The sequence below is a fragment of the Oncorhynchus tshawytscha genome, linkage group LG06, assembly GCF_018296145.1.
Source record: "Oncorhynchus tshawytscha isolate Ot180627B linkage group LG06, Otsh_v2.0, whole genome shotgun sequence".
NCBI classification, from domain to species: domain Eukaryota; kingdom Metazoa; phylum Chordata; class Actinopteri; order Salmoniformes; family Salmonidae; genus Oncorhynchus; species Oncorhynchus tshawytscha.
The window spans coordinates 44,359,051-44,386,702 of NC_056434.1; the positions used below are offsets into that span (position 1 = coordinate 44,359,051).

General features: G+C 41.3%; 1 protein-coding gene and 1 non-coding gene across 3 annotated transcripts in view; both read left to right on the forward strand.

The window, feature by feature from the left end:
• The first annotated feature begins 7,616 nt into the window (after positions 1 to 7,616).
• vac14 (vac14 homolog (S. cerevisiae)) overlaps positions 7,617 to 27,652 on the forward strand; it is a 30,292-nt gene continuing 10,256 nt past the window's right edge. The window contains exons 1-10 of one of the 2 annotated variants that reach the window (XM_042323295.1): positions 7,617 to 7,732; positions 9,673 to 9,823; positions 10,075 to 10,242; positions 10,314 to 10,376; positions 10,574 to 10,681; positions 10,950 to 11,059; positions 11,170 to 11,291; positions 13,300 to 13,437; positions 13,665 to 13,808; positions 19,881 to 19,944. In XM_042323295.1, coding sequence (XP_042179229.1) covers positions 7,659 to 7,732; positions 9,673 to 9,823; positions 10,075 to 10,242; positions 10,314 to 10,376; positions 10,574 to 10,681; positions 10,950 to 11,059; positions 11,170 to 11,291; positions 13,300 to 13,437; positions 13,665 to 13,808; positions 19,881 to 19,944 — 1,142 coding nt within the window. In that variant the 5' untranslated portion in view covers positions 7,617 to 7,658. Of the gene's footprint in view, positions 7,733 to 8,509; positions 8,921 to 9,672; positions 9,824 to 10,074; positions 10,243 to 10,313; positions 10,377 to 10,573; positions 10,682 to 10,949; positions 11,060 to 11,169; positions 11,292 to 13,299; positions 13,438 to 13,664; positions 13,809 to 19,880; positions 19,945 to 27,652 lie in introns of those variants that run through there. The other variant, XM_024423961.2, reaches the window with a different exon arrangement.
• trnag-gcc lies at positions 19,484 to 19,554 on the forward strand. The gene has a single exon. It is a non-coding gene; the product is annotated as a tRNA-Gly (tRNA).

A 27,652-nucleotide genomic window follows, 5' to 3' on the forward strand; every position in this document is an offset into this window, starting at 1 on the left:
TACTGTAGGCCTACTTATGCTACTTTTCTGAGTCAAATCTGGTAGCATTAAATGTGTTAACCATGGTGGCCAGCATTGTAAATAAAGAGATGTGCAGAAAGATAATCAGCCTGTCTGTGGATCATTTCCCCTTAATGTATTTAAGTCAGCAAGGTCCATCTATTAAAAGAAACAACACTTAATTAAATCTGTATTTGAGTAAAATAAGGAGTCTATTGCTTCAGCCCTTGTTTAGTTTTCACTTCTTTACCTGGGAAATAACCAACAACCATAGATAACCACAATGAGAATAAGGTGAGGAAAGAGTCCGTCAGCCAGGCCCATCTTTTTAAAGAAACCATTTACCATTTACTTAAATTTCTAGTTGAGTTCTGGTCACAAGATATTCCAGAAAATTGTGGTAAACAGCGCCACACTTAGGCAGAAAACAGAATGTTCTATTCTCAGTCAGGCCCATTTTTTTTCTCCAAAGAAAGCACAATATAATCTCTATTTGACCAAAATACATAGTTTTGTTGTGATCAGAAGAAAATCATAAAATTAAAGTAGAGAGAGCCACAGTCAGGCAGACAAATCTGAATGTTCTATCATAAAGTGAGAACAATTAGTTTCCCTGGTAGATATGGCTGCTTATTACAAATACTACAAACAGTAAATTAATAGATTACATTCACTGCTATAAATCTGTCTCCAACATCTGCTGAGCACAAACTTGAAAGTTGTGAAAATTCTGTGCAACTTCTGGCACGTGTTTACTATGAACACTGAGGCTGTACCCGCTTAAAGTTCGTTTTAACACACTGGCTATTTGATCATAATGTAGGCCTACCAGAGTGGCCTACCATCAAAAACAATGGATAAAATCCATCCCATTACATTTTAACATGGAAAAATATGTTATATTGTTCAGTCTACAGTAGCAGCCAATGTGTGGTGTTCCATGTAGGCCTACATTTCAAATCAAATCGTTATTGGTCACATACACATATTTGACAGATGTTATTGGGGTGTAGCGAAATGCTTGTGTTCCTAATTCCACCAGCGCAGTAGTATCTAACAATTCACACAAATCTAAAAGTAAAAGAATGGAATTAAATATATAAATAGCATCCACCACCCTCTGAAGAGCCATGCAGTTGCAGCGGTGCAGTACCAGCCCTAAAGCCCAACAGAATGCTCTCAATTTTGCATCTGTAAAAGTTTGTGAGGGTCTTAGGGGCAAAGACAAATTTATTTAGCCTCAAGGTTAAAACCACACTGTCTGTGTTTGGACCATTTCAGATTGTCAGTGATGTGTACACCGAGGAACTTGAAGCTTTCCACCTTCTCCACTGCAGTCCAGTTGATGTGGATAGAGGTGTGCTCCCTCTGCTGTTTCCTGAAGTCCACGATCAGCTCCTTCGTTTTGTTGATGTTGAGGGAGAGGTTATTTTCCTGGCACCACTCCGCCAAGGCCCTCATCTCCTCCCTATATTCTGTCTTGTCGTTGTTAATCAAGCCTACTACTGTTGTGTCGTCCGCAAACTGGAGGCGTGCGTGGCTCCGCAGTCATGGGTGAACAGGGATTACAGGAGGGGGCCGAGCACAAACCCTTGTGGAGCCCCTGTGTTGAGGATCAGCAAAGTAGAGGTGTTTTTGTTTACCTTGGTTAAATGTGGTGGTTAGCGTTTCCAGTTTTGCACGAATGCTGCCACCTAGCTACAGTTTCTGGTTTGGATAGGTTTTAATAGTCACAATGGGAACAACATCCCTTATACACTTCCTGATGAATTCAGTCACAGTGTCCGTGTACATGTCAATGTTATTCTCAGAGGCTACCCAGAACATATCCCAGTCCAGGTGATCAAAACAATCTTGAAGCAGAGATTCGGATTGGTCAGACCAGCGTTGAATAGACCTTAGCATGGGTACTTCCGGTTTGAGTTTCTGCCCACAGAAAGGGAGATGTTAAATGGAGTCGTGATCTGATTTGCCAAAGGGAGGGCCTTGTAGGCATCCTGGAATGGGACATAGCAGTGGTTGAGCGTTTTCCAGTGGTGGTACTACAGTCAAATGTGTTGATATAACTTTGGTCGTGTTTTCCTCAATTTGCTTTGTTAAAATTCCCAGCTACAATAAATGCGGCCTCAGGATACAGTTGAAGTTTAAATGTATTTGGCTAAGGTATATGTAAACTCAGTTTAACAATTCCTGACATTTAATCCTTGTAAAAGTTCTCCGTCTTAGGTCAGTTAGGATCACCACTTTATTTTAAGAATGTGAAATGTCAGAATAATAGTAGAGAAAATGATTTATTTCAGCTTTTATTTCTTTCATTACATTCCCAGTGGGTCAGACGTTTACATACACTCAATTAGTATTTGGTAGCGTTGCCTTTAAATTGTTTGACTTGGGTCAAACGTTTCGGGTAACCTTCCACAAGCTTCCCACAATAAGTTGGGTGAATTTTGGCCCATTCCTCCTGACAAAGATGGTGTAACTGAGTCAGGTTTGTAGGCCTCCTTGTTCGCACAAGCTTTTTCAGTTCTGTCCACAAATTTCTATAGGGTTGAGATCAGGGCTTTGTGATGGCCACTCCAATACCTTGCCTTTGTTGTCCTTAAGCCATTTTACCGCAACATTGGAAGTATGCTTGGGGTCATTGTCCATTTGGAAGACCCATTTGCGACCAAGCTTTAACTTCCTGACTGATGTATTGAGATGTTGCTTCAATATATCTACATCATTTTCCTCCCTCATGCAGCCATCTATTTTGTGAAGTGCACCAGTCCCTCCTGCAGCAAAGCACTCCCACAACATTATGCTGCCACCCCCATGCTTCACAGTTGGGATGGTATTCTTCAGCTTGCAAGCCTTCCCCTTTTTTCTCCAACCATAACGATGGTCATTATGGCCAAACTGTTCCATTTTTGTTTCATCAGACCAGAGAATTTCTCCAGAAAGTACAATCTTTGTCCCCATGTGCAGTTTCAAACTGTAGTCTGGCTTTTTTAATGGAGGTTTTGGAGCAGTCAATCAAATGTATTTATAAAGCCCTTCTTACATCAGCTGATGTCACAAAGTGCTGTACATAAATCCAGCCTAAAACCCCAAACAACAAGCATGCAGGTGTAGAAGCACAGTGGCTAGGAAAAACTCCCTAGAAAGGCCAGAACCTAGGAAGAAACCTAGAGAGGAACCAAGCTATGAGGGGTGGCCAGTCCTCTTCTGGCTGTGTCGGGTGGAGATTATAACAGAACATGGCCAAGATGTTCAAATGTGGTTGTAGAGGGTGCAACAGGTCAGCACCTCAGAAATAAATGTCAGTTGGCTTTCCATTCAGAGTATCTCTACCGCTCCTGCTGTCTCTAGAGAGTTGAAACCAGCAGGTCTGTGACAGGTAGCACATCCGGTGAACGGGTCAGGGTTCCGTAGCCGCAGGCAGAATACTTGAAACTGGAGCAGCAGCACGAGCAGGTGGACTGGGGTCAGCAAGGAGTCATCAGGCCAGGTAGTCCTGAGGCATGGTCCTATGGCTCAGGTCCTAAGAAAGAAAGAAAAGAAGAAAAATGGAGAATTAAAGACAGCATACTTAAATTCACACAGGACACCGGATAGACAGGAGCAATACTCCAAACTATTGCAGCATAAATACTGGAGGCTGAGACAGGAGGGTTCGGTAGACACTGTGGCCCCATCAGCCGATACCCCCGGACAGGGCCAAACAGGCAGGATTATAACCCAGTGCAGTGGCTTCTTTCTTGCCAAGCGGCTTTTCAGGTTATGTAGATATAGACTCGTTTTACTGCGGATATAGATACTTTTGTACTGGTTTCCTCCAGCATCTTCACAAGGTCCTTCGCTGTTGTTCTGGGATTGATTTGCACTCTTCACACCAAAGTACGTTCATCTCTAGGAGACAGAACTGGTCTCCTTCCTGAGCAGTATGACAGCTGCGTGGTCCCATGGCATTTATACTTGCGTACTATTGTTTGTCCACATGAATGTGGTACCTTCAGGCATTTGGAAATTGCTCCGAAGGATGAACCAGACCTGTGGAGGTCTACAATTTTGTTTGAGGTCTGGTCCGATTTCTTTTGATTTTCCCATGATGTCAAGCAAAGAGGCACGGAGTTTGAAGGTAGGCCTTGAAATACATCCACAGGTACACCTCCAATTGACTCAAATAATATCAATTAGCCTATCAGAAGCTTCTAAAGCTGTTTAAAGGCACAGTGAACTTAGTGTATGTAAACTTCTGACCCACTGGAATTGTGATACAGTGAATTATATGTGAAATAATCCCCCTGTAAACAATTGTTGGAAAAATGACTTGTGTCATGTACAAAGTAGATGTCTTAACCGGCTTTCCAAAACTATAGTTTGTCATCAAGAAATTTGTGTTGTGGTTGAAAAACTAGTTTTATTGACTCCAACCTAAGTGTATGGAAACTTCCGACTTCAACTGTATGTGGTTTCCAGTTTGCACTAAGCCCAGTGTAGTTCCTTGAGGGCCGTTGTGGAATCGGATTGAGGGGGAATATACACGGCTGTGACTATAACCGAAGAGAATCATCTTGGGAGGTAATACGGTCAGCATTTGTTTGTGAGGTATTCTAGGTCGGGTGAACAATAGGACTTGAGTTTTTGTACGTTATCACAATCACACCATGAGTAGTTAATCATGAAACATAGACCACCACCTTTTTTCTTCCTGGAGAGTTCTTTCTTCCAGTCTGCACGATGTACTGAGAACCCAGCTGGCTGTATAGACGGGGACAGTATATCCGGAGAGATCCATGATTCCGTGAAACTTTATGTTACAGTCACTGATGTCTTTCTGGAAGGAGATCCTCGCCCTGAGCTCATCTACTTTATTGTCCAGAGACGAAACATTAGCGAGTAATATACTCTGAAGTGGTTGAGGGTGTGCCCACCTCCTCAGACTAGAAGTCCACTCAGAATACCTTTTCTCCGCTGGCGGCGTCTTGGAGCAGTCAGTTCAATTGCCCTGGGGGTACGAACAAAGTATCCAATTCGGGAAAGTCGAATCCCTGGTCGTAATGCTGGTGAGTTACCGCCGCTCTGATATCTAAAAGTTATTTCCGGCTGTATGTAACACAAAAACGTTCTGGGCTAATAATGTAAAAAATAACACACACAAAAAAAAGCTAAATACTGCAAAGTTTCTTAGGAGCTAGAAGCGGAGCTGCCTTGTGTCGGTACCATCTTAACATTTCATGAGACTTTTGAAAGAAAAAAAACATGTAGGGCTTGACATGAACCTATTTACCCACTTGTCTTTCAGACAAGGAGGTGACTGAAAATGTTTGATTCAACAAGCCACTTTACAAAATAAAATGCATAATTTTTCCATACCATTATTACAGAGAATCAGACAAATTATGCTACCCTCTGCCTATTGGCTACGTAGCTTATTCAAGCCTCATAACACAATGCTGCCCCTTTAAGACAAAAAACAAACAAAACATACTGTCTTTTCAAAGATGTCTAGAAATGCACCTGTTTTGTGCTCTTGCAAGAAGCAATGACTCCCCCATCGCTGACTACAAATGATATATAACTGGGTTAATAAGTAACTAATTAGCAAAGGATATGTACAAATGTGCACATGTCGCTACGGCTTTGATCTCAAAACAAGCACATCACTCACAACTGCTCATGCTGTAAACAGTCCAGTTCAAAATAAATGTCTCTCACCCATGTATGGCAATGGTCTATTTGCATATAGGCATACTGCAGGTCTGATTGGTTATGGCGCAGTGGTCTGTGCAGAGTACAGGGCCTGAGTCGTGCGTGCCTGTCAATGCACTAGAATCATACTACGATGCGTAATGCCTACAACACAACCTATTGCATAGTTAGTTTTGCATACTAAGTCTTGCATAGTTCGTTTTGTTTCTGTATGTTGCATTGAAAGCGGCCAATATGTTGATTCGATCGACAATTTCAACCAGTAAAAGGAAACGTTGATAGTTAGTGTTCTAGAAAATTGAGTGAAATTCAATCTCGTTCTTCTCTACGTGGAATTGATAGTTCTTCTGCACGGCAGTCCTGGGGGAGCTAGTGTAGAGGGAACATTGCCTCCTGGGGGTTTATCGCCACAGGTAATGTACGGAAACTTTAATATATGCACTTCGTATACGAGGCCAGACAGTGCATCCTTGTGGGCAATGCAAGACTCATTTTTCAATTGCACAGGTACTTAATAGTAGTCAATCAACATTATAGTAATGGCTTTGCCACACATGACATATGGTTTTCATAATTAAAAGGAGGGATTAATACAATTAAGAACATTAATTCCAACACAGAACTATTCTAGTTCTATTGGTCTACTGACAGCAAAAAAAAACGTACATTTGTCACAGGTCTCCATAGTAGCCCACAGCACATTTTCAGCTGCGTTTGTCGGGGGATATCAACTTTGGTGGATAAAGTACGCAATTGTCACACTTGAGTAAAAGTAAAGATCCCTTAGTAGAAAATGATTCAAGTTAACATGAAAGTCACCCAGTAAAATACAATTGAGTTAAAGTATAAAATTATTTGGTTTTAAATATACTTGGTATCAAAAGTAAACGTAATTGCTACAATATTTTTAAGTATCAATTATTTAAAATTCCTTATATTAAGCTAACCAGACAGCACCATTTAAAAAAAAAAAAAGGATATCCAGGTGCACATTCCAACAGGCATCATTTACAAACGAAGCGTTTGTGTTTAGTGAGTCCGCCAGATCAGAGGTGGTAGAGATGACCACGGATGTTCTCTTGATGTGAATTGGACCATTTTCCTGTCCTACTAAGCATTTAAAATGTAATGGCTACTTTAGGGTGTCAGGGAAAGTATATTTATTTAAAGTACTTTACACCACTGGATATCAAACACTTGCACTGTGTGACATGAATCGAGCAAATACTGTCAACGATGTTAAAATTCAGGCAAATAATAATCTCTCCAAGAAAAAACTAAAATCTCCAAGGACACCATCGCGGACACAGCAGAAAATGACCACGAGGACCAAAAATATCTAGTAAATGTCACATCCATTAACCTTCAGAACATTTACAATGTTCATTCAACATATTTAATTGATAAGGCGATGTAAAAGTTCGTAATTGTTAATAAGCATAACATTATCAACACAACAAGTTGAACTTAAAGCCATCGGTTATTGCAATCTCGTTTTTATTAACTTTAAAAAAGGTCAAAGTAACAATTTCCTGTCTGAAGAAGACCAAAAAAAACGTAGCATCATCAACAATCACACTCAACTCATCGAAAGGACAAGACCGGTGATTACCAGACCTATAGCTGATTGCCTGTATGAAAAAAAAACAGCGGTTTAAAAGTCACCTGAGCGAATAGCCCTACCTCCTAGCACCCCCTAGTGGCTCTTTCCAGACATATGCTTTCCTCCATTTTGATGAACATTTCAGGTGTTAGCCAACCTCCTGCAGAACTCATTATTTTGTATTGAAACGCTGTTATCCATCGTAAATTGGGCATCAAACTGTAAGTGCTTTATTACTATTTTCTCATGAGCAGTTTGTTAAAAAAAAAGAAGCGAGCATTAGGGTTGTATCGTTTTGTCCGTAGGTTTCCTTATGCAGGGAGAAAATTGAGAACGTCAATTACTTTTCTCTCAGTTTCTCATGTCAAAAAAAGTCCTGCATGTGGTCCGTAAATGCACAAAAAAACTAACTTGTGGGGGACATATTTTAACGAGGTAAGCAGAAAGGAACTGACTTTTTTGCTCTTTATTTTCAGTTGATTTTAGTAAATACTTTACCTGCATTGTTGGTTAAGGGCTTGTAAGTAACGTTAAGCAGTTCACTGTAAGGGTTACACCTGTTGTATTCGGCGCATGTGACATAACATTTGATTTGACATCGCTGAGAAATTGCATGGGTCACCAGACCAAGGTGTGGAAATTCTGTGTAATTATACATTGCATGAATGTTCATTAAAAAAAAATCCGACTGTATATGGACCAAACATTCGACAAAATTGAAAATTAACTTCCGGCAACGTTGGTGTGTAAATACAAGCGTTGCTAAAAGCAGCTAGCCTACGCATTTCTGCAACAGTGATACTTTATTTCCCACAAGTGATGGGGGATGTAAAAATTCCAGATGTAAAAAATTCCATTCCAGATGTAAAAATTGGCATTTTTTGATTACCATGTGCGTTATGTAGACGTCATTCTGGCGACGCATTCATTGCGGTTGAACGTTTGCTACGTTCCCGAACGGTTTGTACTGAATGACACATTTCCCCCAAAACGCTTCTGTTTGGGTGTAACTTGCAGCAATTAGTGACGTTTTTAAATGACAGCGGTGCACTTTTAAATCAAACCCAACCCCTCCCTGTTTTTCAGCTGATCTTTAGCACGTTTCAGTTTAATTGAACGTTCCACTACTTTTTTTCGTGCTGAACCCAGCCTTGATGTTAAAGCTCCCTACCTCTCGCGTTCATTTGCACGTGACGTTCAAAACAGATCTTCAGATCGGTGCTTGACTAACCGCCCTTCAAGGAAGTCATGTGAGCCAGGAAATATGGCTACATGAGCAAGTCTATTAGGACCGATCGCTGCATATTATCAATAGGTATCTTTGCGACGATCATCTTGCCACGCTCCGTCGTGACAGGTTATCCCAGTCTTCGAAGTCTGCTATTCCCAGGTTTGGTATCGGGGGTTGTTTTCTCTAAGTGATTTGCGTCGTTATTGGAATAGTTTAGGGCGAGTTTATGAAACAACGTTCCCCTTATCATTAACCGAACTGTCAAGTTCCCAGCTAAAGCCTCTGAAAATGAACACCGAGAAAGACTTCTCGCCTTTGACCCCAAATATTGTCAGAGCACTCAACGACAAACTGTACGAGAAGAGGAAGGTTGCTGCTCTAGAGATTGAAAAGTGAGTCGTTCTTGCACATCATTCTGGTGAAAGTATTTAGTTTCGTGTTTGTAGGGGTTAATATATAGCCTTCCAAAATGACTACTCGTCTGTCTCATGCCTGTGCATGACTGGCAGCGTTTATAAGAGTCAGCTAGTGGGAATGGTTTGTACGGTAATGTGACCATCACTTCACACACTCCATATAATTTCAAGTAAGCTGGGTTTGCACATGGTAAGCAATCTCCTGAGAAACCATGTGAAATGTGACCCACTGCCTTCAAATTATCATTTGAAATGTTCTGTATTTTGAAAGTTGAGGCCTTTAAGTGAAATTAAATTAGGAAGCCTGCTTTCTTTCAGGCACATGATACTGACTTGTTCTTGTATTTCTATTCTTGGGACATGTAAGATGCATCATGTGACACTAAAGTTAAAATGGGAAAGGATTATAGAGCATTAGGTGGTCCTGCCACAGGCCCCTGATTGGGTTATGTTGCTGCATTGTATGATAAGTTGATGGCTGGAGACAGACTGTGGGCAGGCTTTGTTCTAGCCAAGTAATAACACTCTTGATTAAACTCATCAATGCCTTTTTATGATTAAGCCAAGTTGATCAGTGGAGGCTAATGTGTTGGTCCAAAGGCTGCATTGCACACCATGTGTATCCCCAAGAAAATCAGAGTAGTGTTCAATCGTGTGTCTTATCTTGCTAGACATTTGTTTATTTTATGTTCATGAACATAATCTTTCTCTGTTGCCTTAATCCACAGACTGGTGAGGGAGTTTGTGGCTCAGAACAACTCTACCCAGATTAGACATGTTATCCAGATACTGGCCTCAGAGTTCGCCCTGTCCCAGCACCCTCACAGCCGCAAAGGAGGCCTCATCGGCCTGGCAGCATGCTCCATTGCCCTGGGAAAGGTAAAGCCTCTGTGCACCCATACACAGATCTGTAATACATTGTACATTATGCAGGATTGTTTTGCTGTTTGCTGTTTCATCCTTGTTTTTTTTATGCCTTTGTTAACCCCATTCCAGCAAGTTACACGTTTGTAAGCGTGTCAACATGTCATGTAAATGCATCTACTTAATATACATGTTTGACAAGTCTGCATTTAAGTAATTTAAAAAAAAGTTGAGATTGCATCCCTAACGTTTGGTGTGTCTTGCAGGACTCTGGGCTGTACCTGAAGGAGCTTATCGAGCCTGTACTCACCTGCTTTAATGATTCAGACAGCAGACTGCGGTACTATGCCTGTGAGGCGCTCTACAACATAGTAAAAGTGGCCAGGGGAGCTGTGTTACCCCACTTCAACGTGCTCTTCGACGGCCTCAGCAAGGTAACCAGAGTCTTAATTCTCAGAAGACATGTCTTTAGGCTACCTCTGATGTTGTGTGCTCTCTCCTCCAGCTTGCTGCAGATCCTGACCCCAATGTGAAGAGTGGCTCTGAACTCCTTGACAGACTGTTGAAGGTGAGATTCCAGTAAAACCCCAGGAAATGTCTCAACATGAAGTTTAATGTCAGTTTAGAAGGGGCTTTGGCTAGATGAGGTGGTTAATGATTGGTTAATAGCTGAAGTGACAAACAGTTATACATGAACAGCAGCTAAGGTAAGAGACGAGTTCGGTCATGAACCCTCAAAACGATGACCCTTCTCTGCTTTCACAGGACATTGTGACGGAGAGTAACAAGTTTGACCTGGTGGCGTTTGTCCCCCTGCTGCGTGAGAGAATCTACTCCAATAACCAGTATGCCCGTCAATTCATCATATCCTGGGTGAGTACAACCGATTGCCATGTCACATTAAAACTTATGTCATTGATGAGCAGAATAAGACCTGTTTCTATACTTTTACAGCAATATCATTATTCATCACTCTTTATGAATTAATATCCATTCTTTAATAGCCGTTTAAAGGTTGTTAAAAAAGAGTTTTTTTTGGCTATCCTATAGCCCACCTAAAAGTGTGTTATGAAAAATGTTATACACTGGTAGTTGTATTAATAGCAGCTGAGGTTGTTATTCTGGTTCTCCCTTGCTACAGATATTAGTTCTGGAATCTGTTCCGGACATCAACCTCCTGGACTACTTGCCAGAAATCCTTGATGGACTCTTCCAGATCTTAGGGGACAGCAGCAAAGAGATTCGGAGGACGTAAGAACCCTTTATTCCTCTTTTCTCTTCGCACGTCCAAACCCGCTGTTCTCCCCTCCTCAGTCTGCTGTACTCTAGGAAGGAAACTGTGACTGTTTCTTGTCTTTCAGGTGTGAAGTTGTCTTGGGCGAGTTCCTGAAGGAGATCAAGAAGACTCCCTCTAGTGTCAAGTTTGCAGAGATGGCCAACATCCTGGTCATCCATTGCCAGGTTTCTGATGAGTCCAAACTCAGTAAGTTTCACATTGGGATCATCCATTAAATCTTTTAGTTAAACTGGTAAAGTGGAATTTCAGGAATAGGTCATTAGATTGATCTGTAAGCAACTGTTAGGGTTTAACACTACAACTGCTGGGCCTGGAGGGACTCCCCTTCAAGTTAATGAGCAGTCATTCTGACAGTATAATACATAGATTTCATATATGCTATCACAAAAAAATTATTTGGGTGTTTTTATGAAGGTCTTAAGTATTAAAATACGATTTGTATTTCAGATAACACAATAGCATATACATTTGTTGCTGTAGGCTGTATGTCAACCACAAATTCAAGTGTTTAATCACTTTTTTATTTGTGGATTGCCTTTGTTACAACCATGAAACAGAAAGCATATGTGTTGGAACACGGTAACAGCTTCTTTTTATAACAATAAAATAGGCCAGCCACAAAGGCACACTGTCAGCAAGACAGGCGGTCAAGTGATGACAACATCAGCAGCCTAACTAGGGGTGTGAACTTTTAAATGTTAAAATGAAGTTGGGATCCTTAATGTTAAGAAAAATCCCTAACCCGAAAAACTATTTTAGTCCCCCCCCCCACACACTTATTAAAATCACAGTTCAGTTATCACAAAATTATATTTTCTGTGTTATAGGCTATAAAGGCCTGGGGAATTTGTGTAATTCAAATAAAACCAGAGGAAGAGTTTTGCAAGGCATGCAAGACGAAACATTGTGAGATTCAGATTACCAAAACATATGAGCATGGTTCTTCCCCTCTCCCTAACTGGCCTGCCTGCTCTGTCTTCGCTAATGACTCAAGTGTGTCTTCGGTCTGTTGCGTGTAGAATATCCTAGCCTATTCATGGCACGGATGTCTTCGGGCCAGTCTTTGCGAGCATGGCATAGCCTACTCTTTGTTTTAGCCAAATATTAAATTACAGCAGGCTACCGGTAGCCTGTATCGATAATGCTTTTCAGACATAATGTAATGTGGCCCCTTGAAAGTGCAACCGCATGTTTTTCTGTTAGTGTAGGCTATACTAGGTTGTTAAAAAAATGCAGAAACACAATCTTATCTGGTTATATGAACTGACATTTTACTTGCCTGTAAAGGAATGCTGTTTTCAAAACGGGACTAAAATCGATCATTAGACAACCAGAACTGTCAATCAAACAATCGGGAGCTATTGCGTGCAGCCTGTTTGCCTGAGCATTGACCACTCTACTAAAAAAAGTACTTTAAAGTTTAAATATCGTGACTTACTAAGACATTTAGTAGAAATAAAACACATCTAGCTACCATAAAACAACAAAGCAGCACATCAATTAGCAATGTTTATTGTTAGGGGGAAAAAATACAGAACATTTTATGCCGGAGCAGAATTATACTGTCTGAAAAGGTACAGACCTGATGTGGTACTTTTTTTGTCTGAAAAGTTATCAATTGTCTCTTGACATGTTACTGTAGCTGTGTTCTATGTCTGTAAAGGGTTGTGGTAGATTACTTAATTGCCCTCCCCAAGCGGTAATGCTTATGTAATTGGACCATTATTCTGCATTGTAAATTGACAGGGAATTTTATTGTTTCTTAGTGTTTTAATGGAAAACCGATAAACCGCACCATAGATGGTATTTGGGCTTAGTGTGTGTAAGAGGAACCCAGCATTGAGCTTTCATCACACTATAACCATCACAGGGTTAGTGTGACTCATTAGCCAATGAGGAAATGAGAATGATCTGCTCTAATGCTGCAATGACATCTGATATTAATGGCAGGGAGCGCTTGCATTGCTTTGACTATCTTTTCTTTTTAAATTGACTGTTTAGTTTATGTTTTTCTTATCCATTATACAAAATTATGACTTGGTCACAGTTATCCCTAACAGAATGAAGGTTGAAAGCTCAGGAATGATTTGAAATTCACCTGAAAGTTTAACAAGTTATCACAGAACCATTTCCAAGTTCTATCTTATCAAAGTCACCACCCGACCCCAAAATGACTCTCTTTCTGTCCTTCTAGCCAATGACCTAATCCAGTTGACTGCCATGACGTGGATGAGGGAGTTTATCCAGCTGGCAGGGAGGGTGGTCCTGCCCTACTCTTCTGGCATCCTGACTGCTGTCCTGCCCTGCCTGTCCTACGACGACCGCAAAAAGAGTATCCTTCATCATAAGCTTAGTATAGAAACATCATGGTGTCAGATGGAATTTATAACTTGATGCGTTAGCAAAGAATGGTAACTATTAGGCCTTTATCACAGATCAACGTGGTTGTGTATTGTACTGTATGATGGGAGTAGCACGAGCAAGTGCTTATAAAATCTGGTCACCAGATGGCGCCATTGCTCTTTCGGGAGGTTTGTGTCCTTCACCGATCCTGTCCAGGCACCAAAGAAGCTGCCAGTGCCTGTAACCACAGCCTGATGAAGCTGGTGACCCCTGAAGATGATGAGGATGAAGAAGAAACTGGAAGCGGTGATAGCCAACCCAGAGAAGACAGCCCACCAAAGACCGAGGGGGACACTAACGGTAAGTTACCACTTGATGCTTTGTTTTAAGTTGTCCAAATTGGCCTATATGACAAGGATGGTTGTTAATTCCAAGGTGAACAGGGAGGAGTCCTGTTATTGTTTACAGCACTTTGCTGTGATTCAATTCGAAAAAGGGGATTTTTTTTATTTTTATACCTTAGGTCTGGGCCAGTGTCAAAATGTTGACCTTTTTCCTCTTCTGATCACCCTGCTCATTGTCAATTTTGTAGTCATTGTTCTAGTATTGAAAAAGTACTGAAGTTTCAAATACCGTGCAACAGTAGTAAAAAAAAAAAAGAAGCAGTATTCACACAGAAATTGAGCCTATGCGTTGATTGGTGCTGTTTTTTTTTCTTCCTGCGTGGTTGAGCCACCCCTTGCTGTTTTAATAGCAGGGGGTGGCGCTCGGGGGTTGTATGTGAGAAAGACACAGAGGAGAACTGACTAGGGTTGTGACGGTCCTGTTGTAAAATCTTAAATGCCTTCGCCTGCCGTTTTTCCTCTGAGCAAGGCACCAAATCCTCTACTACAACTGCTCCCCGGACCCCGTAGTATTGTAGTCCCCTGTTCTGACCTCAGAAGACTGAGGGACATTTAGCCCTTTCAGAATGTTTTCATACCCCTTATTCCACAATTTGTTACAGCCTGGTTTCAAAATGGATTACATTTTTTTCCCCTCACCCATCTCCACACAATACGCCATAATGATAAAGTTAATGCCATGTTTTTAGAAATTTTAGCAAATTAAATACAGATCTCATTTACTTAAGTATTCACACCCCTGAGTCCATACATGTTAGAATTAACTTTGGCAGCGATTACTATTTTATTTTCTCTTAAGAGCTTTGCACACCTGGATTGTACAATATTTGCACATTAATTCTTTTTTTGAGATTCTTCAAGCTCTGTCAAGTGGATTGTCGATCATTGCTAGACAGCCATTTTCAAGTCTTGCCATAGATTTTCAAGCCAATTTAAGTAATAACTTAACCTTTCATGAGCATTCAGTGTCGTCTTGGTAAGCATCTCCAGTGTATATTTGGCCTTGTGTTTTAGGTTATTGTCCTGCTGAAAGGTACATTTGTCTCCCAGTGTCTGTTAAGTAGACTGAACAAGGTTTTCCAGGATTGTGCTTAGTGCTTCATTTTTATTATTTTTTTACCCTAAAATGACAAGCATACACAAAACATGATGCAGCCACCACACGCTTGAAAATATGAAGAGTGGTACTTGGTGATGTGTTTTGTTGGATTTGTCCCTAACATAACACTTTGTATTCAAAATATAATGTTAATTTCTTTGCCACTTTCTTTGCAGTTTGACTTTATTGCCTTATTGCAAACAGGATGCATGTTTTGGAATATTATTCTGTACAGGCTTCCTTTTCCCTCTGTCATTTTAGGTTAGTATTGTGTTGAGCCATCCTCAGTTTATCACAGCCATTAAATTCTGTTTTATAGTCATCATTGGCCTCAGTGAAATCCCTGTGCGGTTTCCTTCCTCTCTGGCGACTGAATTGGGACGGATGCCTGCATCGTGTATTGATACACCATCCAAAGTTTAATAATTTCACCATGCTCAAAGGGATATTCAATGTCTGTTTTTATTATATATTTATTTTTTCTCCAATTTACCAGAAGGTGCCCTTTGCAAGTAATTGAAAAACCTCCCTGGTCTTTGGTTGAATCTGTTTTGAAATTCACTGCTCGACTGATATGTGAATTGATTGCCCCTCATCTATCTTCAGAGTTCGTTCTGTTAGGTGACCTAAACTGGGATATGCTTAACACCCCGGCAGTCCTACAATCTAAGCTAGATGCCCACAATCTCACACAAATCATCAAGGAACCCACCAGGTACAACCCTAAATCTGTAACCATGGGCACCCTCAGATATCATCCTGAGCAACTTGCCCTCTAAATACACCTCTGCTGTCTTCAAACAGGATCTCAGCGATCACTGCCTCATTGCCTGCATCCGCTATGGGTCCGCAGTCAAACGACCACCCCTCATCACTGTCAAACGCTTCCTAAAACACTTCTGCGAGCAGGCCTTTCTAATCGACCAGGCTCGGGTATCCTGGAAGGATATTGACCTCACCCCGTCAGTCGAGGATGCCTGGTCGTTCTTTAAAAGTAATTTCCTCACCATTTTAAATAAGCATGCCCTTTTCAAAAAATGTAGAACTGATAACAGCTATAGCCCTTGGTTCACTCCAGACCTGACTGCCCTTGACCAGCACAAAAACATCCTGTGGCAGACTGCAATAGCATCGAATAGCCCCCACAACATGCAACTGTTCAGAGAAGTCAGGAACCAATACACGCAGTCAGTCAGGAAAGCAAAGGCTAGCTTTTTCAAACAGACATTTGCATCCTGTAGCTCTAACTCCAAAAAAGTTTTGGGACACTGTAAAGTCCATGGAGAACAAGAGCACCCCCCCCAGCGGCCCACTGCACTGAGGTTAGGTAACATGGTCACCACAGATTGAACATTTCAATAAGCATTTCTCTACTGCTGGCCATGCTTTCCTCCTGGCTACCCCAACCAAGGCCAACAGAAAAGACTAATGTGCAGCTGTCTTTATCGACCTGGCCTAGACTTTCGACTCTGTCAATCACCACATCCTCATCGGCAGACTCAATAGCCTTGGTTTCTCAAATGACTGCCTCGCCTGGTTCACCAACTACCTCTCAGATAGAGTTCAGTGTGTCAAATCGGAGGGCCTGTTGTCTGGACCTCTGGCAGTCTCTATGGGGGTACCACAGGGTTCAATTCTTGGGCCGACTCTTTTCTCTGTATATATCAATGATGTCGCTCTTGCTGCGGGTGATTCCCTGATCCACCTCTATGCAGACGCCACCATTCTGTATACATCTGGCCCTTATTTGGACACTGTGTTAACTAACCTCCAAACAAGCTTCGATGCCATACAACACTCCTTCCGTGGCCTCCAGCTGCTCCTAAACACTAGTAATAACAAATGCATGCTTTTCAACCGTTTGCTGCCCGCACCCCTCCCTCCTGACTAGCATCACTACTCTGGACTGTTCTGTCCTAGAATATGTGGACAACTACAAATACCTAGTTGTCTGGCTAGACTGTGAACTCCCCTTCCAGACTCCTATTAAAAAGCATCTCCAATCCAAAATCAAATCTAGAATCGGCTTTCTATTTCGCAACAAAGCCTCCTTCACTCACGCCACCAAACTTACCCTAGTAAAACTGACTATCCTACTGATCCTCGACTTCCGCGATGTCATCTACAAAGTAGCTTCCAATACTCTACTCAGACTGCATCCAGTTTGCTATCACAGTGCTGTCCGTTTTGTTACCAAAGCCACTTACACCACCCACCACTGCGACCTGTATGCTCTAGTTGGCTGGCCCTCGCTACATATTCGTCGCCAGACCTACTGGTTTCAGGTCATTTTTAAGTCTATGCTAGGTAAAGCTCCGCCTTATCTCAGCTCACTGGTCAAGATAACACCTAGCACGCGCTCCAGCAGGTATACCTCACTGGTCATCCCCAAAGCCAACACCTCCTTTGGCTGCCTTTCCTTCCAGTTCTCTGCTGCCTGTCACTGGAACGAATTGCAAAAATCGCTGAAGCTGGATACTTATATTTCCTTCACTAACTTTAAACATCAGTTATCTGAGCAGCTAACCGATCGCTGCAGCTGTACATAGTCCATCTGTAAATGGCCCACCCAATCTACCTCATTCCCATATTGTTTTTATTTACTTTTTCCTCTTTTGCAGACCAGTATCTCTACTTGCACATCATCTGCTCATTTATCACTCCAGTGTTAATCTGCTAAATTGTAATTACTTCGCTACTATGGCCTATTTATTGTCTACCTCATCACGTCATTTGCACACACTGTAAATAGACTATTTTTTTATATTGTGTTATTGACTGTACACTGGCTAATTCCATTAATAACTCTTGTTATTTTTGTCGCACTGCTTTGCTTTACCTTGGCCAGGTCGCAGTTGTAAATGAGAACTTGTTCTCAATTAGCTTACAAGGTTAAATAAAGGTGAAATAAAAAGTAAAAAGGACCGTCAAGATAATTGTATGTGTGTGGTACAGAGATGAGGTAGTCATGTGCCTTGCTATAACAAAGGGGTTGAATACTTATTGACCTATTTAAAAAAAAAAAAAAAAAAAAAAAAAAAAAAAAAAGTTAAAGTGTATATATATATATAATACCACTTTGACATTGGTTATTGTGTGTAGGCCAGTGAAAAAAATAATAATTTAGTTTTAAATTGGGAGTGGCTCCTAATCCGTGCCCGGATATTTTAGTTCTGAGGCTCCGTATCCATGAGTGTGAAAACTGTCGCGGTATCTCGTGGGAATTTAGGACATCAGTCAACATGCCGACTCCGGATTAGATGCAGCTAGTTAGATCAGAGTTAAAAGCCAAAACGATGATCTCCGCAATGTCGCTAAGTAAAAAAACAACCAAAACAGCAATAGCCACTGCAATGTCAAAACATGATTTTGGTACTGAGTTCAGTACCATTTGCATGATTTTTGTGGACCCATGACTAATGTATCATCATTTGCTAGCAAGCCAGCATTAGCTAGCAGGCTCTTGTCCAGTACTATCCCATGTGCATTTCTATGTATGCTTGACTCTCATGCATACTGTCACATATCCTGCCCTAATTATCTGGGTACATTGTTTATTTGGTGTCTTTACATACATACCAATATCTGTCTTTCTGTATTTATTTGCCCAATTTGTTTATGGTTCAAAGTGTTTTCTGTAAAGATTGGAGCTAATCATATTGACATACACCCAATAATATCCACATCTGTGACCTTATCAAATGGATCCTTGCTTGTAGCTGTACTACAGAGCTATGCTGTCGAAATTGTGCCTCTTTTTAGCCCGATAAGAATTGTATTTGACATAAATCACTGACAGCATTTGGAGTGAATATAGCTTTAGAAATATGTAATATTTCACAATTGTTCCTTGAATGCCTTTTCAATGTTTGGTTTATACAGTATTATCGGAAGGCGGAAGCTCTAAAAAAGTTATTCTGCATTGGCTGGGAAATGAACCCGGGCCACCCGGCTCCTGTACAGCAGGCAAGAGTTGTACCACTGAACCACCCATGCTTAGATGGGGATAGGGTGTATCCTGCTCTATTGAATGAGGCCGAGAGCCACGTCACTAAGGGGTTGGCCGGAGAGGGAAGGAGGGTGATGAGTCATTCTTCTCCTAATGCGCTCTGAGCCGTACCTTCCCCCGCCTGCACATGTTGGTCTGCACCCTCGCCTGCCAGCTATGATGAGTGAGGGTAAGTGGTACATGAAGAATGTGCCATGAGCAGCCATCAGCCGGTTATCACGTTAGGCTACTGGTAACTAACCCCTCTCCCTGACCAATAGCAGCTCAACAGCAGGAGTATTTAAGGTACTCATAAAGTCAGTGAGACTCCAGGGGTCTGTTCTCAATGTACCTTTGTTATACATGCTCATTCAGTCGGAGTCTCTGTGCTGAGAAAGTCCTCCGTCCTGCTTTGAGACACGCTCAGTCACTTGTTTGCTGTGCTCCTCCCCTTCACTCTGGTTGGTGGCCACTCTCCGGCTGGATTATTCTGTGAAATGCAGTTCCTTTTTAAGCCATAAGCAGGGAAGTTTTAGCATGTAAAGCATTGGTGGTTCAGTGGTAGAATTCTCGCCTGCCACGCGGGAGGCCCGGGTTCGATTCCCGGCCAATGCATGCATTTCCTTTTGCGCTGGTAGTGGATTTGAATAAATGGGTTACACAGTTGTCATTGCTATGAATTGTACCATGAACATATTCAATTAAAGTTACAATGCATTTCCCCACAGAATTGTCTATTTTTAGCTTGTCCTCTGATGGTTTTCCAGTGCACAATATTTATAGGCTACAGTAAATACATTGCTCTCGATCATTCAATGCGATCACTGGCAACAATCAATGTATAATTTACATGTAGTGGTGCACCCAGTATTAACATTGGCTACTATTTAGCTTGAAAGGGTTTTTTGGTGGCTCTGACTCTAAACAACCTCTGATTTCAGATATGCTCAATGCGTCACAGGAGTCTGTGGGTTTCAGCAACATCTGCTTCTTCACTCCCACAAGGTATGTGCTAAGTGATTTTGAATTGTGCAGTTAGTAATTAGCAGAGGTGTGGACTCGTCACATGACTTGGACTCTAGTCTGACTCAAGGTCACAAATTTGACTTCAGGCTCGGCTTGATAAATAAAATGGCTTGACTTGGAGCTTCAAGACTCAACTTGAAATTATCTGGCCAGGTTTTATCACTTGTTTTGTGGCTTTCACTCAGCCAGAGACCGCCGCAGCATCGACTTGCAAAAAAAAAATAGTGCAACTGATGGGCTAGTTTTCAAAGCGAGGTTTAAACTGAATGGGGGAAAAAAATTTTTTTTTAAGTCTACATATAGCCTACCATTTTATATTTGATACATTTGCCTATTTATTTTATTACCTCCGAGACATCAAATATGCAAAAGGACGCTATACATTTGAGTAATTTAGCAGACACTCTTTACCTTAATTGCTCCTGTAAGTCACTCTGGATAAGTGTCTTGCTCAATGGCACATCGACAGATTGTTCACCCAGTCTGCTCGGAGATTCAAACCAACGACCTTCCAGTTACTCTCTTAACGGCTAGGCTACCTGCCAAGGTGGAATTCTATTACACCGGGCTCCTACGCTCCTCTGATGTGTCAGGGCTTGCAGAAGATAATGGATTACAAAGGGATACCCAGCCGTGAGATGCCCAGTGACTCAGACCTCCAAAATGAGCTAACTGACTTTTTATACTCGCTTCAAGGAAAACAGTCTGTGACTGTGATCTCTCTCCGTTCCCGATGTGAGTAAAGCTTTTAAACAGGTTAACACTTTCAAGTCCGCCGGGCCAGACGGAATACCAGGGCTCGTTCTCAGAGCATGCGTAGACCAGCTGGCAAGTGTCTTCACGGACATTTTCAATCTTATTTATTTCTTTAACTATTCAAGTCAGTTAAAGAACAAATTCTTAATTACAATGACGGCCTACCCCGGCCAAATCCGGATGACGCTGGGCCAATTGTGCTCCACCCTATGGGACTACCAATCATGGCCGGATGTGAAATAGCCTGGATTCGAACCAGGTAGTGACGCCTCTTGCACTGAGATGCATTGCCTTAGACAGCTGTGGCACTCGGGAGCAAATGACTATTGCCCTGTAGCACTTACATCTGTAATTATAAAGTGCTTTGAAAGGCTGGTCATCATACACACACCATCATCCCAGACACCCTGGACCTGCTCTAATTTGCATACTGCCTCAACAGATCCACAGATGATTCAATCTCAATTTTTCCTCAATGTCAACACAAAGCAACCACACTCTTGGCTCCTTTAAAAACCTACTGTAAAATATTGTGTGCTATAGCATGGAAAATAAATAACTGACTCTGGATGGCAACATAATGTTGGTCCAACATTCAGGCTTTTCCCCTAAAGGTAAATCCGCTTCGTGTTCTGTTTCCTTGCCATGGTACTAATGAGTATCACGATACTGGTCCCGGTCCTAATGTTCATAGACTATAGCTCAGATTTCAACTTGATACTTCCCTCCAAGTTCTAATGCCTAGTCACTTTACCCTGCCTTTATGTACATATCTACCTCAAATACCTTGTACCCCTGCGTGTGTGTGTGTGTGTGTGTGTGTGTATAAACGTCCCTTTTTCAGGACCCTGTCTTTCAAAAATAACTTCACAGATCTTCATTGTAAAGGGTTTAAACACTGTTTCCCATGCTTGTTCAATGAACCATAAACAATTAATGAACATGCACCTGTGGAACAGTCGTGAAGACACTAACAGCTTAGGCGGTAGGCAATTAAGGTCACAGTTATGAAAACTTATGACACTAAAGAGGCCTTTCAACTGACTGAAAAACACCAAACGAAAGATGCCCTGCTCATCTGTGTGAACGTGCGTTAGGCATGCTGCAAGGAGAAATGAGGACTGGAGATGTGGCCAGGGCAATAAATTGCAATGTCCGTACTGTGAGACGCCTAAGACAGCGCTACAGGGAGACTGGACGGACAGCTGATCGTCCTCAGTGGCAGACCACGTGTAACAACACCTGCACGGGATTGGTACATCCAAACATTACACCTGCGGGACAGGTACAGGATGGCAACAACAACTGCCCGAGTTACACCAGGAATACACAATCCCTCCATCAGTGCTCAGGCTGTCCGCAATAGGCTGAGAGGCTGAACTGAGGGCTTGTAGGCCTGTTGTAAGGCAGGTCCTCAGACATCACCGGCAACAACGTCGCCTATGGGCACAAACCCACCATCGCTGGACCAGACAGGACTGGGAAAAAGTGCTCTTCACTGATGAGTTGCGGTTTTGTGGATTTGCGTTTATCGTCAAAGGAATGAGCGTTACACTAAGGCCTGTACTCTGGAGCGGGATCGATTTGGAGGTGGAGTGTCCGTCATAGTCTAGGGTGGTGTGTCACAGCATCATCGGACTGAGTTTGTCATTGCAGGCAATCGCAACGCTGTGCGTTACAGGAAAGACCTAATCCTCCCTCATGTGGTACCCTTCCTGCAGGCTCATCCTGATATGACCCTCCAGCATGACAATGCCACCAGCCATACTGCTCGTTCTGTGCGTGATTTGTCATTGTTCTGCCATGGCCAGCGAAGAGCCCGGCTCTCAATCCCATTGAGCACATCTGGGACCTGTTGGATCGGAGGGTGAGGACTAGGGCCATTCCCCCCAGAAATGTCCGGGAACTTGCAGGTGCCTTGGTGGAAGAGTGGGGTAACATCTCACAGCAAGAACTGGCAAATCTGGTGCAGTCCATAAGGAGGAGATGCAGTGCTTAATGCAGCTGGTGGCCACCAGATAGTTCAGTTTGTCTCAGTTGTTGAATTTTATGTTCATACAAATATTTACACATGTTAAGTTTGCTGAAAATAAACGCAGTTGACCGTGAGAGGACGTTTTTCTTTTTTTGCTGAGTTTATATATACACACACATTACCGTTCAAAAGTTTGGGGTCACTTAGAAATGCCTTTGTTTTTCAAAGAAAAGCACTTAAAATATCAAATTGATCAAATATAGTGTAGACGTTGTTAATGTTGTAAATGACTTGTAGCTGGAAACAGCTGATTTTAAAAAAGAAAATGGAATATCTACATAGCCGTACAGAGGCAGGTTTATCATTTTAAATGGCTAATTGGTCATTAGAAAACCCTTTTGCAATTATGTTAGCACAGCTGAAAACTGTTGTGCTGATTTAAGAAGCAATAAAACTTATTTTCGACTAGTTGAGTATCTGTAACATCAGCATTTGTCGGTTTGATTACAGGCTCAAAATGTCCAGAAACAAAGCACTTTCTTCTGAAACTCGTCAGTCTATTCATGTTCTAAGAAATGAAGGCTATCCCATGCGAGAAATTGTCAAGAATCTGAAGATCTCGTACATTGCTGTGTACTACTCCACAGAACAGTGCAAACTGGCTCTAACCAGAATAGAACGAGGAGTGGGAGGCCCCGGTGCACAACTGAGCAAGAGGACAAGTACATTAGTGTCTAGTTTGAGAAAGACTCTTCACAAGTCCTCAACTGGCAGCTTCATTAAATAGTACCCGCAAAACACTAGTCTCAACGTCAACATTGAAGAGGCGACCCCAGGATGCTTGAATTCTAGGCAGAAGCATGTGACATAACATTTTATTTGATTGGGTTTCTGATTATAGGTACTAATTTATGGTATTATGGTACTAATTTGTCTCAAGCATGCCTGTGCTTCAGAATCCAAAAATAATCAGCTACATTTTGAGAAGTGATTGTGTACGCATATGGGGGGGGGGTCGCAAGCTTTGAACCACTGCTTTTTTTGGGGGGTCGCGGGTCAAAGTTAGAGAACCACTGAGCTAGCGAGCAGAGTGCTGATTTGCTGTACAGCAATAGGATCGGGTGCAGAGCCAATGTCAAATTGTAGGGAGAGTTGATTTCCTGTAAACATCCAGCTACAAAACATTTTGGTAATCAAAAAATTAACTCTACTTTGCAAACATACCAGCAATGGGGTATCAGGCAACAATTACTAGCAGAGGCTTAGCTACTGGTCTTTTGGTATTTTGAAATTGAGAATTCACTTATGAAGCTGACATTTTGAATTTGTTAAAATGTAATTATTACAATCTATGTGTTATAGACAAAGTAATAAAGTTCTGTCTGGTAGCCTCAAATAAAGATTGGTAGTTGAACTAGTCATAGCATGTATAGATCAAAAATGTTTACTTGACTTGCTGTTAGAATGCACGACTTGACTCGATACTCGGCTTGTTCTACTTGGAACTCGACTGGAGACTCGGACCTTGAGACATGCTTGTGACTGGAATAATAGTGATTTAGTCCCACCTCTGGTAGTTACACATTTGATCAGTTTCATCAAACTATAGACTGCCCTCTGCAGCTGTATTAGTTGTAAATTGTGAGTGTACATCTTCCCTGTGGGCATCCCAATATTCACTGGCAGCATGTTCAGAATAAATGCAGATGTCCTAGAAAATAAAATATATCCATATTGGTCTTAATAGTAATATATGCCATTTAGCAGACACTTTAATCTGAAGTGATTTAGTCATGCATTCATACATTTTACGTATTGGTGGCCATGGCAACCGGCTGGAATGATTTCCCTTTGCTCGGTCTGCCCACACTTAGCCTGCATTTACCATTCATATGTGATTAACCACAAGTTAGCCTTCTCTTCCCTATGAGACCTCGTAAGAAGTTCCAAAGACCCTTGTTCTGGTCCACTGTGTCCACGGTGACACATCGCCCTGGCCTGAAGAGTACCACAGTCCACCTCCAACTATCCAAGTACTTAGACAACCCTTAGGATGTAGTCTATAAAAACCGTTAGGATGTATCCCATACAACCCATCACATATTCAGTCAGGTTCATAATTATTGGCACCCTTGATAAAGATGAGTCAAAAAGCTGTTCAAAATAAATTATACAAACTGAGCTATATTGTATGTTTAAAAAAATGTGGGACATTATTAAGTCAGATGACATGAGCTTTTTGACCATGTACACCAGTGGTGGGTTTGGTGTTGAAAAACAGTAGCATATGTGACTTAAAGAAACTAGGCGTATGTCACAGGAGAGGTATCAATGCGTTTTTTGGCAAATGCCTTCTGGAACGTGAACTTTCATTAACTTTTCATGTAGCATGCTTCTAACATTAGCTGATCAGTATGTGTAGATAAACCTTTCTTATGATGCTTTTTTAAAAAGATATCACGAAGAACTGTAAAAGTGTCACAAATCTCCACTTTCTGGAGGACCGAGTTTTGAAATCAGTGGAAGGCCCAGTGGAAGCAGAGTATGATATGTAAGGAGATGTTGAAAATTCTGACGTTTGATTGAAAATATGCGGATGGAGAACACCCAAAAGGCTGTTGTATAAAAACACTGGATTACATCTTCAAACTAAGTGCAACCATGGCTTCCTTGACAGAAGGAGAAGCGTTCATCCATGTATACGGTGAAGAGAGTCCAGCTAGCAAGCATATTGAAGTTAATGCGTACTGTTAGCTAGCTAACATTACGTGTATGATCTGTGTAGTAATATTGTTCGTATCTCAGAAAGCCATTACTAGTTATAGCCCAATGTTAGCTAGCTAACATTGAACCTAATTGCTTAGCTTCACCTACCAGCAGATTAATGCATGGTAGTAACATGAGTTGGGATAATGGGTAATTGTTTAGCTAGCTAGCGAAGACTCCACTACACAAGTAACCATTTCACTGTACCGTTTACTCCTTCTGTATCCTGTGCATGTGACAAATTTATATTTGATTTGATATAGTGTGTGTTTACCAGAGACTGTAATGTGAAGAACATGACTTGCACCAAATTCAAATTAGGATATAATATTAGGCCAACGAGACAGTGTCCAAGTTCTAAAATACTGCGGTAGAATGCCCTGCTTTTCTGTAATTAGTGCGCCACTAACTTCTAAATAATGATCTTGTTGGGAGTTTATTTTCCTCTAATGAATACAAATTAGCGTCTACATTTCTTGCCGATTTGGGGTTTTAGGCTTGGTTTCTGTATAAGCACTTTGACATATGCTGATGTATAAGGGTTTTATAAATGGATGTGATTTGAGCTAAGGTTAAGATATTGTCAGCTATGATATGGTCATTATTTGAACTGGCTAGCCAGTTAACTTAATGAACCAAAACGTTGTTTAGGAAGTTGCTTTTAGTTACCTGGTTTGCTAGATTGACGTATACAAAAATAATTTTTAAATGGATGGGTCTATTGGTGTTAAAATACACCAGTTATACTATTTTGGACCACCAGGCTGCTGTTGTCATGCAGCCTGTTTTTGTAACGACAACGAAAAGTTTGCTCTCGGGTGATGATAGTTTGTTCATAATTTCACTGTGACAATTGTGTACAGACATGTCGATAGACCTAGTATAAACCAACCTTTTAATCTTTGGTTGTTTAGTATACTACCATACTCAATCTGTTAGCACATGTCCTCACCTGACTCCTTAAAGAGATGGGTGGAGCTAGGGCTGTTGCGGTCAAATTGTCAGCCAGTGATTGTGAAGCAAATAACTGTCGGTCTCACGGTAATTGACCGTTAATTAACATAAATGGGTTCCACACATGCAAGCTGCTGATGCGGGCTTTTGCAACATCTACATTTTAAGTCCAAAGTGGAATAAATCAATTTAGTTGCCTGTACACTTTATTTTAGGAAGGTCTTTCCTATGAAACATGAAGTGCCTTTATTTTATATTATGACTTTATTGTAAGAATATAATTAAATTTTTCCGAGCTAGTGTGCACATGTAGCCGTTATTGCATCCGCTTAAAAAGTGATAATTTAAAACCGGTTATATTTATGATTGAGTAAAAAAAAAAAAAAAAAAAAAAGGCATACACTATTTGTTGCAGTGTAATTGCCTGTTTCAATTTAAAATGGCCAATTATCAGCTGGGCAGTCTAAACACCACCAGCATTTATATATTTTTTTATTTCTTTAACTATTCAAGTCAGTTACGAACAAATTCTTATTTACAATGACTGCCAAACCTGGACCATGCTGGGCCAATTGTGCACCGCCCTATGGGACTCCCATTCACGGCCGGGTGTGATGCAGCCTGGATTCGAAGAAGGGACTGTAGTGACGCCTCTTGCACTGAGATGCAGTGCCTTAGACCGCTGCGCCACTTGGGAGGCCAAAATTTAAGCTTACACACACTTTTTGTTCATGGTCTTCTATTTTTTACTGAAGGCAACAAAAAGCAGCATGGTGACAAATGGTGCCCGTAGGCTACTTAGGCTTTCAAATAGGAATTTTCATAGATATTATTTTGTTTAAAAGGGGGTTGGTTGTTAAGTTCATGTAAACTAATTAAGAATAATAACACAGTAATACATGTAAAGCCAAAGCACATGAGGAATAAAAAATACTTATAATTATGTAAATAAAGACCCAACGCAAAATAAAACTATTGCGCTCAAAGCCTCTACAGGATCGGCAGGACGGTTGAGCTAATGTAGACTGCGATTAGCATGAGGTTGTAAGTAACAAGAAAATTTCCCAGGACAAAGACATATCTATGGGCAGAAAGCTTAAATTCTTGTTAATCTAACTGCACTGTCCAATTTACAGTAGCTATTACAGTGAAAGAATACCATTCTATTGTTTGAGGAGAGTGCACAGTTATGAACTTAAATGTATTATTTAACCAATTAGGCATATTTGGGCAGTC